The sequence below is a fragment of the Gopherus flavomarginatus genome, chromosome 1, assembly GCF_025201925.1.
Source record: "Gopherus flavomarginatus isolate rGopFla2 chromosome 1, rGopFla2.mat.asm, whole genome shotgun sequence".
Taxonomy (NCBI): Eukaryota; Metazoa; Chordata; order Testudines; family Testudinidae; genus Gopherus; species Gopherus flavomarginatus.
This window is the reverse complement of record NC_066617.1, coordinates 178,078,894-178,097,449: the sequence shown is the minus strand read 5'-3', so window position 1 is coordinate 178,097,449 and position 18,556 is coordinate 178,078,894. Positions and strand designations below refer to the sequence as shown.

The window sequence follows — 18,556 nt, the reverse complement described above, 5'->3', positions numbered from 1 at the left end:
CCACTCCCCCTCCATCTCTTTATAGTTCAGCAAACCTTTGAAATGTATTCTCCTGAAATGTATCCCCCACATAAAGTTCCTTTTTTCAGTTGGTGTGGATGCCATGCTGTCTGGTATAGACTCCATGCTGTCTTCCCTCTCCCCCACCCCCAGGTGATTTTTACAATGCAAATTATCTTTTCCTGGAATCTCTGACACAAATAAATAACCCACCTGGTTTGAGGTGTTGGCCTCTTCCCATTGTGGAGAAAACCTGTGTATTATTTCCCTCTGACGTGCCTGGTTTAAATAGATTTTAATTATACACCTCTACCTTGATATAACGCTGTCCTCGGGAACCAAAATATCTCACCACGTTATAGGTGAAACCGCATTATATCGAATTCGCTTTGATCCACTGGAATGCGCAGCCCCACCCTCCCCGAGCACTGCTTTACCACGTTATATCGGGTCACGTTATACCGAGGTAGAGGTCTAATTCCACCACATCTGCATAATCCCTTGAGTGTTGACCATACATACATCACACCAGAATATTAATGATCAGTGAGATATTAGTTTTCCAATGACATATTACATGACTTATATAGTGAATGTTTATGGGAAGAGGGCAGGTTTAGAAGATAAAATAAAAAAAGAGCAAGTAAAAAATCACTTAGAAAAGTTAGATGTCTGCAAGTCACCAGGGCCTGATGAAATGCATCCTAGAATATTCAAGGAGTTAATAGAGGAGGTATCTGAGCCTCTAGCAATTATCTTTGGGAAATCATGGGAGACGGGAGAGATTCCAGAAGACTGGAAGGGGGCAAATATAGTGCCCATCTATAAAAAGGGAAATAAAAACAACCCAGGAAACTACAGACCAGTTAGTTTAACTTCTGTGCCAGGGAAGATAATGGAGCAGGTAATTAAAGAAATCATCTGCAAACACTTGGAAGGTGGTAAGGTGATAGGGAATAGCCAGCATGGATTTGTAAAGAACAAATCGTGTCAAACTAATCTGATAACATTCTTTGATAGGATAACGATCCTTGTGGATAAGGGAGAAGCGGTGGATGTGATATACCTAGACTTTAGTAAGGCATTTGATATGGTCTCGCATGATGGGGCTACTATAAGGTGGGTGCATAACTGGCTGGATAACCGTATTCAGAGAGTAGTTATTAATGGCTCCCAATCCTGCTGGAAAGGTATAACAAGTGGGGTTCCGCAGGGGTCTGTTTTGGGACCGGCTCTGTTCAATATCTTCATCAACGATTTAGATGTTGGCATAGAAAGTACGCTTATTAAGTTTGCAGATGATACCAAACTGGGAGGGATTGCAACTGCTTTGGAGGACGGGGTCAAAATTCAAAATGATCTGGACAAATTGGAGAAATGGTCTGAGGTAAACAGGATGAAGTTCAATAAAGATAAATGCAAAGTGCTCCACTTAGGAAGGAACAATCAGTTTCACACATACAGAATGGGAAGAGACTGTCTAGGAAGGAGTATGGCAGAAAGAGATCTAGGGGTCATAGTAGACCACAAGCTTAATATGAGTCAACAGTGTGATACTGTTGCAAAAAAAAGCAAACATGATTCTGGGATGCATTAACAGGTGTGTGGTAAACAAGACACGAGAAGTCATTTTTCCGCTTTACTCTGCGCTGGTTAGGCCTCAACTGGAGTATTGTGTCCAGTTCTGGGCATCGCATTTCAAGAAAGATGTGGAGAAATTGGAGAGGGTCCAGAGAAGAGCAACAAGAATGATTAAAGGTCTTGAGAACATGACCTATGAAGGAAGGCTGAAACAACTGGGTTTGTTTAGTTTGGAAAAGAGAAGACTGAGAGGGGACATGATAGCAGTTTTCAGGTATCTAAAAGGGTGTCATCAGGAGGAGGGAGAAAACTTGTTCACCTTAGCCTCCAATGATAGAACAAGAAGCAATGGGCTTAAACTGCAGCAAGGGAGATTTAGGTTGGACATTAGGAAAAAGTTCCTAACTGTCAGGGTAGTTAAACACTGGAATAGATTGCCTAGGGAAGTTGTGGAATCTCCATCTCTGGAGATATTTAAGAGTAGGTTAGATAAATGTCTATTAGGGATGGTCTAGACAGTATTTGGTCCTGCCATGAGGGCATGGGACTGGACTCGATGACCTCTTGAGGTCCCTTCCAGTCCTAGAGTCTATGACACCTTTAGATACAGATTATAACAATAGTGTGTTAGGTGTAGTGAATGTGTCAGGCCTGAAAAGAGTTGCTGACACAGAGCAGAGAACTGCCAATAGGCCTCTCTGTCAGAGACTGCACTTCACACACTTCAGCTGAAAGATGACTCCCCGTTTACACTCACTTTGAGATTTATCAGTTAATCAGTTTATAATCCATTTAGTATGTACTGCATTCGTATTACATAGTGTTAATTTTAAAATCAGAACATCACGTGATACTACATTAAATGCCTTACAGCAGTCTAAGTATATTAACAGTTACCTTTGTCCACCAAACGTGTAAGCTCATCCAAAAATGTGGTCGTTTGTTTGATAATTCCCATATTTCATAAAACCAAGTTGACTGGCATTAATTATGCTGACATCCTTTAATTCTTTACTGATGTAATCCTGTATCAACCTTTTCATGTTTTAGCCCAGGATCAACATCAAGCTAAGTAGTTACCCAGATCATTCAGTTTAACCTTTTTAAAGGTTACACATTAGCTCTCTCTCTCTTTTTAATACCACCACCACTCAGGGTATGTCTAGACTACCTGCCGTATCGGTGGGCAGCGATTGATTTCTTGGGGATTGATATATCGTGTCTTAACTAGACGCGATATATCGATCCCCGAAAGCGCTCCTGTCGACTCTGAAACTCCACCAGCGCGAACGGCAGTAGCGGAGTCAACAGGGGGAGCCGCGGACGTCGACTCCGCGCCGTGAGGATGAGAGGTAAATTGATCTAAGATTCTTCCACCAGGGGTTCACGTAGCTGAAGTTGCGTATCTTAGATCAATCCCCTCACTAGCCCAGTGCAGACCAGCCCTCAGGTACAACAGACATTACTGTAGGTTACTTAGTTAAAAGTGTCAGAGTTTTAATAGGTATTCTAAATAAATGATTAAAAATGCCATAACACACACTCGGAAGCAAGGAATTGTTTTATTGTGCTTTATGAAGAGATCTGTGTAGTAAAGGGGAAAGATTTCAAGAGTAATATTTTTTGGACAGCACACTCTATAATGGTGGGTGAGACTTGTCAGGAAAATTAAGCAACTCCAAAGAAAAGTAATATTGTAAGATTCAGAGTCTCTGAAATGAGTCCCAAAACCATAAATGAAAAATAAAATATCAAAATTATGAATGGTAGCTCAGAGGGACAGCTAGACAACACTGAGAATCCTACATGGCTAGATTAGCAGAGGTTCTACTTTAGTTGTAATTTGTTGCAGAAAACTTCCTGTTCAGCCAGTGTTCATTCTCAGTTGAAAAGGAAAGAGAGGTAGTTTTGGGGATGTAAATCAAGGAATATCAAGAGCAGTTGATCAATTTTCCTCTTTTTTTTTTCCAAATTCATTTTAAAGCAAATTCTTGACCATTTATTCAGGATTACAAAACCTGGCAATCGCCACAGCAGGACAATTATGTCATGCAGCTCTAAAAATCACCTTGCGTATCATGATTATTCAGTCCCTTGCACAGCACTGAAAGGGACTGAAAGCACTCTCTCTCAGGACACTTGCAAGGTATCCGGCATACCTTTTAAAAAAAATAATTAAAACCCCCAAACCTCTGGCACTGTTTTATAAATCTCTCAACTAGTTTTCTGTCACCTGAAATAGATTTACCTTTTCTTCCTCTACTGTGCAAACACAGGGATTATGACTGAAAGGCTGAAAATTGTTACTTGGTTGTTTACATCTATTTTCAGGATAATTAGGCTCTAAACTCACAGTACTAAAGTTTGAGCATGTGCGTAAGTGTTTGCAGGATCAGGGCTTTAGATTGTACAGTAATGTAAAATGTGTCAGAAGCCAGAAGCCATAGCTGGCCAAAAAAGGGGAAATAATTAAATATATTGAAATTTCCTAGTTGTTTCCATCTGGTATGATTCAAAACTGAATAATTTAAATGTCTTTCATTAAGTATTTCCCCTCTCATTCTTCCCTCCTCCCATACCAGGATTTGCCATTCTCACTCCCATGCCAGAATTCTACAGGCTCAGTGTGTCTCCCAGTTCCACCAGGGGTTCCATGTGCACCCCATTTCTTCCCACCATTATCACTGCCTTCTTTCAGTCTGCGAGATAATTCATTCAGAGTGTTTAACACACTAAACTCTACTAGAAGGATAAGCAGAAATGAGACAGGGGTATTGTTATGTTGGAAGGCATTAATGGGTAACATCAACCAGCTCTTTGATCTGCAGTCAATTACAGAGGCACTGGAAGCTGTGGCTCTGCTAAACAGAGGAAAGTGCTCCATGAGTCCTTCATTCTTCTTTTTCCGGTTTTCTGATTTTGCCTCAAAATCAATAGGGTTCTGACCACTGGTGCCCTGAAATTTTGGAACTGGATCAAATACAGCTTTCAAAAGTTATCAGGATAAATACAGAGAGAGAAATACCATCAAGTTGAAGGTGACTACCACTTTTACAAGGGAAACAATGCTAACAACGGCGGCAAATTTCCCCTCAAGTTTCCATACGACAGGCGAGGCCTAAATGCCTTGCTCTTGGGAAAGAGAGTCACCATTCATGCTGAGGTTTGAACATTGAAGTTCCTGGCTCCCGATCATGTGATCAGGCCACACTCTCTCTGAAGAACTGCTAAAGAGGAATAGCAAGAAATAAAGAAGCTATGTGGAGCATATAAACATAAGGTGAGAGTTTGTATTTAGAGAGTCAAAGGAAACCAGACACAGCTATGGTACTTGAAGTGAATGGGAAGCAGGAAGAAGATTGGAAGGTAAGGAGGGAAAGGGATGAGAAGAAAATAAGAGAAAATAAATTCAAAGGAACAAATAGTCATGAACTTTCAGGGAGAAAAGTGTGGCAATCAAGAGACTGGATTAAGGTAAGGGGAGTAGGGGAACGATTTCAACTTCTAAATCCTCCTCAATCTATTTTTTTGGTCAGTGTGTTGTACACTTTAGATGCACTCAAATTAACAATTCCATCTGGAACTTGTTTTACTTGCCAGATTACGTTAAGCAACTTAGATTTAAAATTATTTCAGTTTTAACAAAAAGTCTAATTTCTTCTTGAACAGTTGATGCTGCTTGTTTATATTTTGCTTTTCATTCTGCCAGGATAAGGAAATCCAATAGGTTAATTTCACTTTCTGTATATGCAGCACTGTTTCTCATGCACTATGCCAGCTATGAAGTATATGTGAGAGGTAGAGGTATTTTAAATCCACAGAGAGCAAACCACACTTTCACAGTAGTTTAAAAAAAAAACCACATACAAGACAATCACTGCTATATCAAGTATTATGGAACTTCTTTTTAAAAATAAACTCAGAACTGGACTGACAATGACCCTTAAATTTCAATTCTAGCACTAAGTGAAATAAATGTGAAGGCCCAAGATCATCCTCACTGAATAGCTTAATCTGCACTACGTACAAGAGAACTGAACAGCAATACAAAGGCTGTGAAACAGACAGAGAAAATTTTCATTTTGGTGCAGAGACTAGTTCAATATTGTTCACTGGGATTATAGCAGATTACATCAAGGTTTTTCTTCTGGCATCTGTCAAGCATGGCAACGAATATTAATATAGAATTCTCTCCATCCATTCTCATCTAATTGGTTAGGTGACGTTTGCCATGTGCTACTCAAATGAGAATGCTATTATCTACTTGTACATACTTGTGATGCAGTATCAGTAACAGAGTTTGGGTTATTTAAATTAGGTAAAGTTTTAAACGATTGCAACAAAAGAATCAAATAGGAAGTCAGAACCCATTATACAAGTATTTTAAAAAGGAGAAAACTAAGGCCCTGATTCTGCAAACATTTACATGTATTCTTAACTTTTTGCATATATGTAGTTGTACTGACTTCAGTGGGACTACATACAGTTTATAAGATTGTGGCCCAATAGTGGTATTTGCAAACTGTAAAAATATCCAGAAAAAGAATTTATACAGGGAATCTGGCAAGACAGATTTTTAAAAATATGAAATGATTCATATTTAAATAATTCACCTCCCAATTACAAATAAAATTGGCAGGTATTTTTCCAGCTTTTAACTGATGCTAAAAAAGAGTTCATTTGTAATGGAAACTTTTCTGACATTTGCTTTGCATGTGCTCATAAGTAATAATTTGCAACCTATGATTCACTAAACATTTCCCCCATCACAAAACTGTCTATACCTAAAGTTTAGTACTAAATACAGTAAGCCGCCTGGCCAGCAAAGCAGCAGGACCCTGAATGACCTTGTTCCTGAGTGATTCTAATTTTAAAGTTTCCATAACATAAGTGAAGTTAGGCTTACAAGTTCGATTATATAAAAACAATTTTATATAACCTAACAAATTAAAATATATTATAAAGGAAGTGCCAATGGAAAAAGTTTGAGTTGAAACATTCCTTTTCAGTATTTGTAATCTAAACACTACAGCATATTTCTATTTTATGAAAACCTGAAAGTGCAATACTGCACACTAATCTTAATGTCCAAGGTGTATGAAATGCAAAAAGTATATAGGGAGCATCAGATTTTCAGCTCTCTTTCAGCTTTAACAACCTTAAATGTTATTAGAAACACTGGCAAGAACTTCCAAAAAAAATATTTCTTTCAGTGGATACGACTTTGGTGAGTTTTTATCATGCTAAGACTATTACTTAAAACCTGGAAGCCCTGATTGCATGCATGTTTTGGAAGCTATTTTATATTGATTCCAGCATTGAATCTGGTCACCAGGAAAGGAATAATTATGCTAACTTTCACAACAGAAAAGAGTACATTGTTTTGTTGCATTTAAAAAAATAGCACCCTTGTGAATAGCGTGCCAATAACATTTCCCCTAGTAAATGTCTTACATTACTCGACTGGATGTTAAAGCTTGGAAGCAGTGAATCAATGCCTACTTGCTTGATGCACCTTCTAGCATCCTGTTGAATCAGGGACTCTGTTACTACTGCCAGATATAAATTGTACTTTTTCCCTGCATAATCCGGAAGAGTCACATGATCGAGAATCTAGGAACCAATTTATACTCCTGGGGGAATTCTATGCCAAAAGAATAAAAATTCTGCACACAATATTTTAAAACTCTGCATATTTTATTTGTCAAAATAAAGCAATATAATCACGTCAGTTTCAATTATTTTGGTAATTTATTTCAATACCTGTCAGCAACAATGCAGAAAACAAAAAAGATTCCCCCAAGAGCAGAGAGTTAAAGAAACCGCTATGACAACCTCGGTTATGCATTTGTTGGACACATCAGTCTGGATGTGTCACACGTGCCAGCTGGGCACATCGTGGGAGAAAACTCTGCCCCTCTAGTCTTTTAATCAAGTCTCATTTTTTCATCCTGCCCCCATAGGGTTACCACTCACCCTCACAGAGCACAGCTGCAGTGCCAAACACTCGCACCCTCCCTCCCCCCAGAGCCCAGTCACAGACTCGGTTCACAGCTTCGTTACTGTCCCACCAAGCAGAGATGACCGGTGCCTGCTGTTAGTGTGGGGCGGGGGGCGAAGGGGGCGCACAATTTAAAGGTTCAGCCACCGCTGGAACACTCCAGTCATGCCCTCCCAGCAAGGCTCCCCCTTGCCCTCAGTCTTTCCTTCCAGAAAGCAGCAGCCCCTCCCTGCAGCTCCCAGCTGTTCCTCCTGCCTCTCCCATGGGGCACATCTTGGTGGCTCCAGCAGCTGCTGTACAGGGAGGTCTGGCCACATCCTGTGATTGAGAGGGGCTGGCTAACTCAGAAACCACAGAGGGCCCGCACCTCCCACACAAGTGCGCTGCAGGCTGGGTAGCCGGTCCCTGCCAGGTTCAGGAGCCACTAGCGGCAGGAAAAAATGAAATTCTATGCAGAACATTAATTCTGGGCAAATTCTGCATTGCACAGTGGTGCAGAATTCTCCCAGGACTAAATTTAGTATATTTTTATTATTTTTCTGCTAATAGAGTTCCCTATAATATATTTTGCTTTGTTAAGTCTAATTTTAAACATTCCAAATGATTGGAGCTTCACCATTGCTGGTTTCACGTAACTATCATCTCTTTGGTAGCACATAAATAAGATCATTTCAAAAATCATATTCTACCTGGGGGTGGGGAGGCAGAGTCTCTTTATTAGTACGGTAAAGGGAAAGACTTGTCAGGCAGATGGTGAATGTGTTCAAAGACATTCTAAAAGAGGTCTTAATAGGCATATGGGCCAAAGATAGCCAGAAGGTAGCAACTTAAAGAAAATTATTTCTAATGAAATGTATTACACCTCATTCCAATTCCTGGCAGTTCAGATATAGGGAATTCTAACAAATACTCAATTAAACGTGCTTTATAAACACTGACAATTGTTGACTAACATACGCTAGCTAGCATACATTTTTATTATGCTGATAATATCACCCACAATATATATTTTAAGCATGTAAGTATACATATACTATTATTAAGCAGTAGTATCTATATAGCCCAGATTGGCCTGTACCTTTGATATAATCATGCTTATGCTAAGTATCCCATCACTTCTTTCATTAGCTGAAGTAAGCCTTGGCTTGAGAAGATAGGACTGTCTGTATCAGGACAGATTATTATTTCTTCATGGCAACAGGAAAGTTACCCACACAGACCTAGGAGGTGCTTTCATGTCCTTCAGTATCTGGAATGCATATGCTCAGAACAAAGGTAAGGGTGAATCATAACCTGAAATACACAGGTTCAGAACCAAAGATAAAGGGGTATACCATGGTACCAAAATCCAGTTTCAAAAGATGTATATTGTACCTTTTTCTGGTAAACAAGCAGTGGTCACCAACCTGTCAATCGCAATCGACTGATTGATCCTGGAGCCTCTGCCAGTCGATTGTGATCGCCAAGGCACTAAAAGTCCAGCAGCACAACAGGATTCAGGAAGGCTGCCTGTCTGCCATTGCCCCACACCGCTCCCGGAAGCGGCTGGCTGCTGGCACATCTCTGCAGCCCCTGTGGGGAGTGAGAGGAAGGCAGCTCCGCACACTGCCCCCACCCCCAGCACTGTCCCTTCAGCTCCCATGGGCTGGGAAATGGCCAATGGGAACTGCAGGGGCAGCACTGCAGGCGTGGGCACCACATGGAGACCTGCTGCCTCCCTCCCTGCCAGGGGCCACAGAGACGTGCCAGCAGCCATCCGCTTCTGGGAGCGGCGTGAGGCAACGGCAGGCAGGCAACCTGCCTAAGCCCTGCTGCGCCGCTGGCTGGGAGCCACTTGTTGTAAGCACCACCCAACTGGAGCCTGCACCTCACACCTCCTCCTGCACCTCAACCCTCTGCACTAGCCCAGAAGCCCCTCTTGCACCAAACTCCCTCCCAGAACCCACAGCTCTCACCCTCTCCTACACCCCAACACTCTGCCCCAGCCTGGTGCCCCCTCCTGCACTCAAACTCTCTTCCAGAGCTTGCACCCCTCACTCCTGCACCCCAACTCCTTGCCCCAGGCTCAGCCAATGAACACTCCACACTTGCATCCGACGAAGTGGGTATTCACCCACGAAAGCTCATGCTCCAAAACGCCTGTTAGTCTATAAGCTGCCACAGGACTCTTTGCTGCTTTTACAGGTCCAGACTAACATGGATATCCCTCTGACACTATACCCCAAACTTGAGAACGTTACACTGATTTGTGACAATCCCTGAAGGATTCTGGATCTATAAACCACAAACGACAGTAATAAAAAGTAAAATTCATGAAATGTCCAGTGGATTCTATGAGATTAGGTGCAGTGTGACTATATGACCTCAGCAACCAAACTTCCTCTCAGAGCTTGCACCCCTCACTGCTGCACTCCAACCCCCTGCCCCAGGTTGAGCCCAGAGCCCCCTCCCACACTCCAAACCCCTTGGCCCCAGCCCAGAGCCTGCACCCCCACCCCCTGCCCCAGCCCGGTGAAAGTGAGTCAGAGTAGGGGAGAGCAAGCAACGGAGGGAGGGGGAAATAGAGTGAGTGGGGTTGGGCAGATCCTGGGTTGATCTTAAATTCAAAAAGTGATCTTGTACATAGAAAGGTTGGAGAACACTGGTATAAAGCAGTGTTTTTCAAAGTTCAGGTTGCGACCCTGTACTGGGTCATGGCATGCAAGAAACTGGGTTGCCTTGCTCAGCACCCAGGGACCCTAGCGGCTCTGGTCAGTACCGCTGACCGGGATGTTAAGTGTCCTGTTGGCGGTGCTACCCAGCTAAGGCACGCTAGTGCCTACCTGTTCCAACACCGCGCTGTGCCCCGGAAGCAGCCAGCAGCAGGTCCATCTTCTAGGCACGGGGGTGATGGGGCTCCGCATGCTGCCCCCACCCTGAGCACCAGTGCCTGCAGGTGAGAGCCACACAGAGCCACTTGCACACCTCTGCCTGGGAGCCGGACCTGCTGCTGCCTGCGTCCGGGACGCAGAGTGGTCCGCGGTGCCAGGAGAGGCAGGAAGCCTGCCTTAGCACTCCGGCTGTGTCGCTGACCAGGAGCTGCCGGAGGTAAGTCCGTGCTCCAGCCCTGTGCCCCAATCCCCTGCCCCAGCCCTGAGCCCCCTCCCACACCCCAAACCCCTCATCCCCAGCTCTGCTGGGTCGCAGGCATCAACAATTTTCTTCAGTTGGGTCCCCAGAAAAAAAAATGTTTGAAAACCACTGGTATAAAGTATAGCTTTACAGGTGTAACTTTGGGAAGCACATCTTATGCATAAGGTGAACGTAACATCAATGCATGGGACTTTTCTTCAGAGACTGGTATCCTATAGAACAGGGATCAGCAACCTTTGGCATATGACCCATCAGGGAAATCTGCTGGCGGGCCAGGACGGTTTGTTTATCTGCACAGTCCACAGGTTCGGCCAATCACAGCTCCCACTGGCCATGGTTCACCGTTGCAATGACACAATAATTTAATTAAAAGCCCTCTGAAACCCAAATTAAAGATTAGAATTGACTGTGGTGTTTGCTTTTTCCCCCTCCAATTCAGGAGAACTTTGTATAAAGGCCCTCAAAATCAAAACCCAAAACAGCCCCAAATTAGTTAACTTCTTTTGGGTAGCTGTTCAAATGAATGATGATGCACTGAAAAAGAAAATTTCCTGGATAAAACTTGCTGAATGAGACAAAAGATCACTAGTAGCATGCAACTGTTTTGAAGAAGGTTTTGGTTATAATTCCCTGTTAAGATGAATGACTGGGTTGGACAAGTTTCACATCCATCTAGAAGCTTCTTTTGAGCCTGATTTATTTTAAAGTTGGACAATTCCACAGAAGCCAAACATTTCTAACTGAATCAGCTGTGCATCGATTTACATGATCAGAGCTGTATCTGCAACCAGAAGGGCTAGAGAAATGTGTTGAAATTAAAGAAGATTCTATCTGGAACACAGCAAATGGGACAGGATTTTTCCACTTTGTGGATTTGGATGGCTCTGAGACAATAACTTTGGTGGTAATAAAAATTAATATATAATTTTTGAAAACAAATAGCTTAGCAGAACATAATGACCAAGTTAAATGGAAGTTGATGCTGAAGTTGAGATGCAAAGAAAATGTTCACTATATTTGAAGCCTGACCAATGTACCAAAGGCAATGGTTCTGAAAAACATATTTATACAGGCACACACTAGATGAAAGGTACTTCCCAGTTCTTAGAATTTTATTTAGAAGCATAGTAGTTTCATTAAAGATGTGGCTCCACTTTTTTCCATCACAGAGCTTTTAGAAAATTGCTAATCTGCATGTGTTATTTTTTCATAGGACATTTCAAGCACATCTCATGTTTATCACATCTAAAAATTGCTCTCAAGCATAAGTTATTAACCAAAATGATTAATCAAATGATGCGCTCATGAGATTACAAGATGCTGACTAACATTATTAACAGTGATCAGAAAATTTCAAAGAAAACAGCCTTATTGGTCTAAAAAAGGCTCCGAAGACAGCAGGGGGCAGGATTTGCATCACCATGCTGAGAATAGGGGCGGGCACGGTGAAAAAAAAAAAAAAAAGGGGGGGGGGGGCAAAAAAAAAAAAAGCCCAGAAATAAAGCGACCCCAGAGTTAAACAGAAAAACCTACACGCCACAGGTGGGTAAAAAATCCACCCAATCTTGAAAAGGTAAACCCCAAACTTGTTTACTCTAAGCCACTTGGCAACAGATGTAGAAACCTCGGCATCATTTGTTCCGGGGCTGGGGGAGGGCAGGGAGGGGAGGAAGGAAAATCAGCAGTTCAGTGACTCCATAGAAGTGTTTTGCCTAAGCTTTAGGAACAATCAGATCTTTGGTTTTGGATACACAAGTTCTTTTTCTCTATGCTTTCAAAGTTGCAACTGGCCAGATTCGTTCCTAACGTAACTCCACAGAGGATATAAGCAGTCAATGGAGATACACAAGGGATGAATTTGGCCAAGCAGGCCATACTGCTGTATTTACTGCTGTTCTTACTTGAACCACTTCCCCTTTCTTAAATTCAGGGCTAGTTAAATTCTCTCAATATCAAGATTTCTTTCTTTATGTTTTAAATTTGACCTGATTCTTGCGGTAAAAAATTAACTAACCTGGCTTTATATAGCATTTGGCTTTATAGACTTTCCTAATATTTCATGAAAGAAGCATTCTGCAATTTACTTTATGTAGTCCATGTAATAAAAACATACATATAAAGCAACCTTCGTTTTCTCCATACTTTACTGGATTATACCTTTTTGTACATTATGAAGCACACTACATAAAAATGGCAGAGAAACCTGTGGCACTCTTCCCAGCTCAATGGCTGTAAATGTACACAATCACGTTAATTGATCAAGAATGCCATCAGTGGAAACCAAATACAAGAACTTCAGCATTTCAAGCATATACTCTGCAATCAAGCAAGACAAAAAACTTGCGCAAACCAAATGGGACTCTTCATTAACTTAACTAACGCTTCCACTTTCAAGAGCAGTCAGAGCTGGCTCTCAGGTTACTACACAAAGAATTGTACACAAAGGCCAAAAAGCCTCAGACAAAAAATAAATCTGTGTGGACTACCTAATCAATAAAAAGTTCTTGATTGCGTGAACTGAAATCATGGGTCAAATTTTATCAAGTTCCCAGATTCCCAACTCTTCAATCAGACGTAGCAAGCTCTACCATTCAATTAAGTCTACGAAGCTCATTTTTAAACTCCCAAATCACTGAACTGAATTTTCCCCACCATTACAGGCATCTCTCTGTTTATGGTGGGACAGCCTGAAGGAATCCAGATTAGGATATTTCTGTTCCCTACTGACCATAACAAGAAGCATGTTCTTAACGGCCTCTTAAGATCAGTACTGATCACTACCCCAAAGCACTGACAAAAAGAAGCTTGACTAGACATCTTTTGGTTGCCTTTTCACTTTCCAAGTCTGTTCCTCTTCCCTCTACATCATGGGTCGCCAGCGTAGTGCCCGTGGGCGCCATGGCGCCCACTGGGGCGTTTAAGTGCGCCCGTGCACTGGCCGGCGGACAAGCATCCACCGAAATGCCACCAACAAGCAGTGTCATCCAGAGGCGTCGCCCTTGGATAACGCTGCTTGTTGGTGGTATTTCAGCGGCGATGCCTCTTGACGTTGCCGCTTGGTGGCAGCATTCCGACGGATGCTCGTCCGCCACCATGGCTCTCCGTGGCTCATCGTCTGGCGCCCGCCAGACGAAAAATGTTGGGGACCACTGCTCTATATTAATCTCTCCTGGCAGAGATAAAAGCATCTTTCTGGCTGCAGGGCAAGTTGAGTCTAGTTTTGTTCTGAATATGGAAATATATTTTTTAAACCAGCCCACGTCACATTAATGAAAGGTCAATGGGGCCATGCCTACTCGGAATATTCAATATAGTGATGCATCAAATACTGAACATTCTGTAGTGACATTTAAGAACCTCTTTAATCGCTATGCATCCAGAGGAACTTTAAGATAACCCATTCGAGACAGTACTGCAAATTGCACTTTTAATTAGAGATGATCTCATCCATCACACTCCCAGTAAGCTGGAGAAGAAAGAGTTCTGAGGAAACTTTGAAATCCACATCTTTCACAAGAATTACTTAGATATCCAGCAGCTCATTGGCTTGATCAGCATTTTCTCTGTCTATTTCAATGCATACCAATATCATTCCTGAAAACACCAAATTTAAAACCCATATATTAAATTAAAAAGCTCTGATATAGAAAAAAGCTGATCATCTGACAAGTTTGGAAACCACAAGATCCCCCAACTGAGTAGTGTCAAACATGATACTCCATGCATCTTTGCATAAGAAAACTACTGTATATACTTGATCATAAGCCAGTTTGTTTATAAGCCAACCCCCACCCCAGGAAGGATAAGTAAAAATGGAAAATTCTTATGACCCATTCATAAGCCGACCCTATAATTCAGGAGTCAGCAAACTTAGGCTCCTGGGCCATCAGGATAAGCTGCTGGTGGGCCGAGATGGTTTGTTTACCTGGTGCATCTGCAGGCACGGAGGAAAACCTAAGTAAACAAAGTGCCCTGGCGTGCCAGCTGCTTACCCCAACAGGCTGCGACCGCAACTGATGGGGAAATGGTTTTTTTTTTTTGAAGGTGGGGGGGAGAAGCTGGAGGTCAGGGGAGTAACCCCTGTGGCCACCCCCCACACGACCCCACACCTAGCCCGGGACCCCTACACTCTCTCCATCCCATTGCTTCCCACCTTATCTGGGGAGGGCCAGGGGAAGATGTCTCTGGCCTGGCTGGAGCTGCTCGGGCAGACTGGGCAGCGTGGCTGCAGATTGCTCCGGCAGGCCAGACTGAGCTGCGCAGCTGCAGCATATTCCAACGGGCTGGGCTGGTCAGCATGGCCACAGAGTGCTCCAGTGGGCTGGGTGGCGTGGCTGCAGCCTGCTCTGGAGGGCGGGTGGCACTGCTGCAGCCTGCTCTGGGGGGCCAGGCCGAGTGGCACGGCTGCAGCCTGCCAGTCCTGGAGCTGCAGCTGCTTCAGAGGCTAGGGGAAGAGCAGCCTGGCCAGAAGCGGAGACTCTGGCCCCACCTCTTCCCTTCTGGCTCTGCTGGCTGTGCTGCCTCTCCTTGCTCCCTCTGTTGGGGGGAGGGGCTGTGTCCCACCTCTCCCTCTCTATACCCTTTCATAAGCCGACCCCCATCTCTAGTGCTTCCCTTTTTACTAACAAAATTCGGCTTATGAATGAGTATATACGGCACACAGTTTTCTTTTCTCCTTTTTCAATCTTCTGAGGACGGTAGCCAGAAATCAGAAACCAAGTAGAGGTCTCAGGTCTTACTTCATTGTGAAACATTAGTAACCTGCTTTCTACCATTAATACTTCTATTTCTTGTAGACTTAGTCCCATGTATATGGGGTTGGATCTTCCAGTCCGTCTCCATTCCAGTCGATCTTAAAGCAGTTCCTCAGAAACTCCAAAGCTATTCAAATCCTTTTCTATGACATCCATCCATCTAGTATTGGGTCTTCCAACTATTCTCTTACGCCCCACTTTGAAGTTTAATACCCTGTGTTTTATATATTCTTCCATATCTTCTTTTCACATGCCCAAACCCAACTAAGCCTGGACTCCTTCTGCTTTTCTATAATTGGCACCACCTTCACACTTCCCCTAATTCATTCATTCTGAACATGGTCCATCCTTGTAACTGCCAGCATCTACCTTAACATTATCATTCTGCCTGTATTCAAGATCTCCTCCTGTCTCTTCCTCAGTGCCCTGCATTCGAGTCATACAAAAGTACAGGTCTAATTGCAGTCTTGTAGATCTTACTTTTCAGTTTGATAGGCACTCTCCTAAGGCAGATCACTCTGCTCACTTCTCTCCATTTAGTCCATGCCATTCCTGTACTACTTATAAGTTAGTCACTGAATACCACTGAACCTAGGTACTTGATCTTCTACAGTTACAATCCTAAGGAGTGCCAAAGATACAAGTCACATATTTCATATTAACATATGAACACACTATTAGTATTCGTATTGCAGTAGCATCTGATTTATAACACAGAAAGAGAAAGCTATAATAGTAAAACCTTTAAAAAAAATTCCTATACCCTATATAGCAACCTTTCAGTTTCCAAGAAACGGGTTATAACCGTTTGGAAGAAAATTACCAAAAAAAACCAGAGACATTGATTGTCTGAAACTATTTTCTATTTGCAATCTTAAGAAAGTTTGAACAGTATTTTTCTGGTCTGAGTAACCCCAAATCCAAGCATTTAAATGAATGTTAGCAATTTTGATGCAGTTTATTTACAGTAAGAGGGGAAAAGGCAGGTTGATAGGATACAGCTACATGTATACAGAAACAGAGCAGGCCAAAAGCAAAACTCTTGATCCATCGGAGGTGCAGGTCTACAGCTTTCAGCTCAGGCTCATCTCAGAAATTATAAAAATTGCACATGTCTCTGATCTAATCCACTGCTAAATTTCAAAAAGCATCATTTCTTGTCCTCTGGAAAGTCTTCCTGTCAAGACTGTTTCCATTCCCCAATTCATTCTTGAAAATAACTTGGGGCTGGGGGGACCACTTGAGACTCACTAGGCAGGTACATTCACTTTAAGGATGGTGTTCTGGCTAACAGAAAATGAATCTGCAACTCTACATTGCTTTATTCCCCAGTGAGACAATCAAAAGTGGCTTCGTTTCTTCATGCACTAATTTGTCCCAGTGTTATATTGCTACTTACATAGTTTCCATCAGCCCATCCAACTACTATCTTCAATTCTTTTTGTATCAGAGCAGTCAATCCTTACTTCCATGGACTGAAATGTACTCATCTGACATTGATTTCAAGGCGATTTTTAAAGCATCCTGCTGTTTTATGGAGATTTTGGCAAGGTGAATTTCATAGTGCCACACTCAGTGAAACTGTCACAGCTTGAAACCCTTCCTCAGAATGACATTACCTGCTTTTCGGGAGGCTGCTGGGTTGAGGATCAACAGAGGGAGGGGTCCTAATAACTTCTCTCTCTTGCAACCTAAGCTGGAGTTAAACTTCACAATACACACACACACACACACACCCTCTCCAAGCTGCTCAGAATAATAAACAACAACAGCCACCCCTCCTTTTTAGTGTTGTAATATCTGGAAGCGCCCCAGCTGCCCTTGGCAATTGGCACGTAGCCACTGACTTCTGCTTCTCAACCTGTTCCAAGAGTTTGGTTGGCAATTGTTTCCCATGACACTGTACAGCGCTGGAGGGGGCCAGAAATGGAAGTGGATTCAACGAGGCTCTGAGTCTCAGAAGGTGGAGGGTACTAGAGATCTTCAGCGTATCCCTCCAGTTCAGAGAGAGAGAGAGGAAGAAAAATGCAATCAAGAAAGCCAGGCTGAGGTAGGCAAGTTCCCCACAAGTTCCCCCCGCTCCCTGACGCGACTGCGTGCCTACCTGTGCGTGGCCGGCTCCTGGAGGTGCGCCTTGTCCCCTTCCTCCTGCTCCTCCTTGGCCCGGGGAGGGCTCTTGGTGAAGAACTTGGAGAAGCTGCTGTGCCAGGAGGAGCCGGTTCTCCTCCGGCTGCCCCAGCCCGACATCTCCGGCAGAGTGAGAAGGGGAAGCGGCGTCGATGGCTCGGGGCAAGGGCAGGACGGGATCCCTTCGCCGCCGCCCAGCACCGCCGCGCCTAGTTCCTACCAGTCCATAACCGCAGAGGGGAAGAGACGCGGGGAGCTGCACAAGGGAAGCGCGCAGGCGGCCGCACTGACCTGCCCTGACCCCCCAGCCGCCGCCGAGACACAAGAGCGCCTGCACGGCTCCCTGCCCCCCGCCCCGCAAGGCGGAGTCGCCACTGTAGGCCAGGGGCACACCCTCTGCCCCGCAGCCCATCAGCAGCCCGGGCCGCTGCAGCTCCACCCATTTCTCCTCCTCCGAGCCGCTTCCTCTCCGGCCCCTGCCCGCGCGTTAGCCAGGAACTTCAGGTTGCTTGAGTTGAGTCTTGCCTTTGCCAGGCGACCATGTTAATAAATCAGAACCTCCACGGCACACACGCACAGTGTTTGGTTGTAGCACATGCCAGTGGAGCACCTTGATTCACTTTGCTCCAGAGCAAGACGGGCATTAAACAGTTCCTGCTTAAATGTTTGTGTTCTACTACTGGCACAGAGCCAGGAGATGGGCCCATGCTTTAGGGCAGACTCTGTTGTCTTTAATTATTTGCATTGTACATGGGCCAGGCATTAGTAAAGCTTGACACTCCATAACAAGCAAATACTAGACCTTGGCCCCCAGGAGTTCACAGTCTAAATTAGATCTATGGCAAAAGATGAGAAACAAAAGGTTCAGGTGTGAATCACTGGAAGGATGCAGGTTATTAACATTAACAGACAGGTAAAGACACACAAGTATTTATAATCTAAATTAGACAGAACAGTATGA

At 43.6% G+C, this 18,556-nt stretch overlaps 1 protein-coding gene across 4 annotated transcripts in view; it reads right to left on the bottom strand.

The window, feature by feature from the left end:
• Positions 1 to 17,926, bottom strand: part of CRYBG3 (crystallin beta-gamma domain containing 3) — a 140,341-nt gene extending 122,415 nt beyond the window's left edge. For 3 of the 4 annotated variants that reach the window (XM_050955940.1, XM_050955963.1, XM_050955966.1), the window contains exon 1: positions 17,573 to 17,926. In XM_050955940.1, coding sequence (XP_050811897.1) covers positions 17,573 to 17,715 — 143 coding nt within the window. In that variant the 5' untranslated portion in view covers positions 17,716 to 17,926. The remainder of the gene's footprint in view (positions 1 to 17,572) is intronic. The other variant, XM_050955949.1, reaches the window with a different exon arrangement.
• Between the last annotated feature and the right edge of the window lie 630 nt (positions 17,927 to 18,556).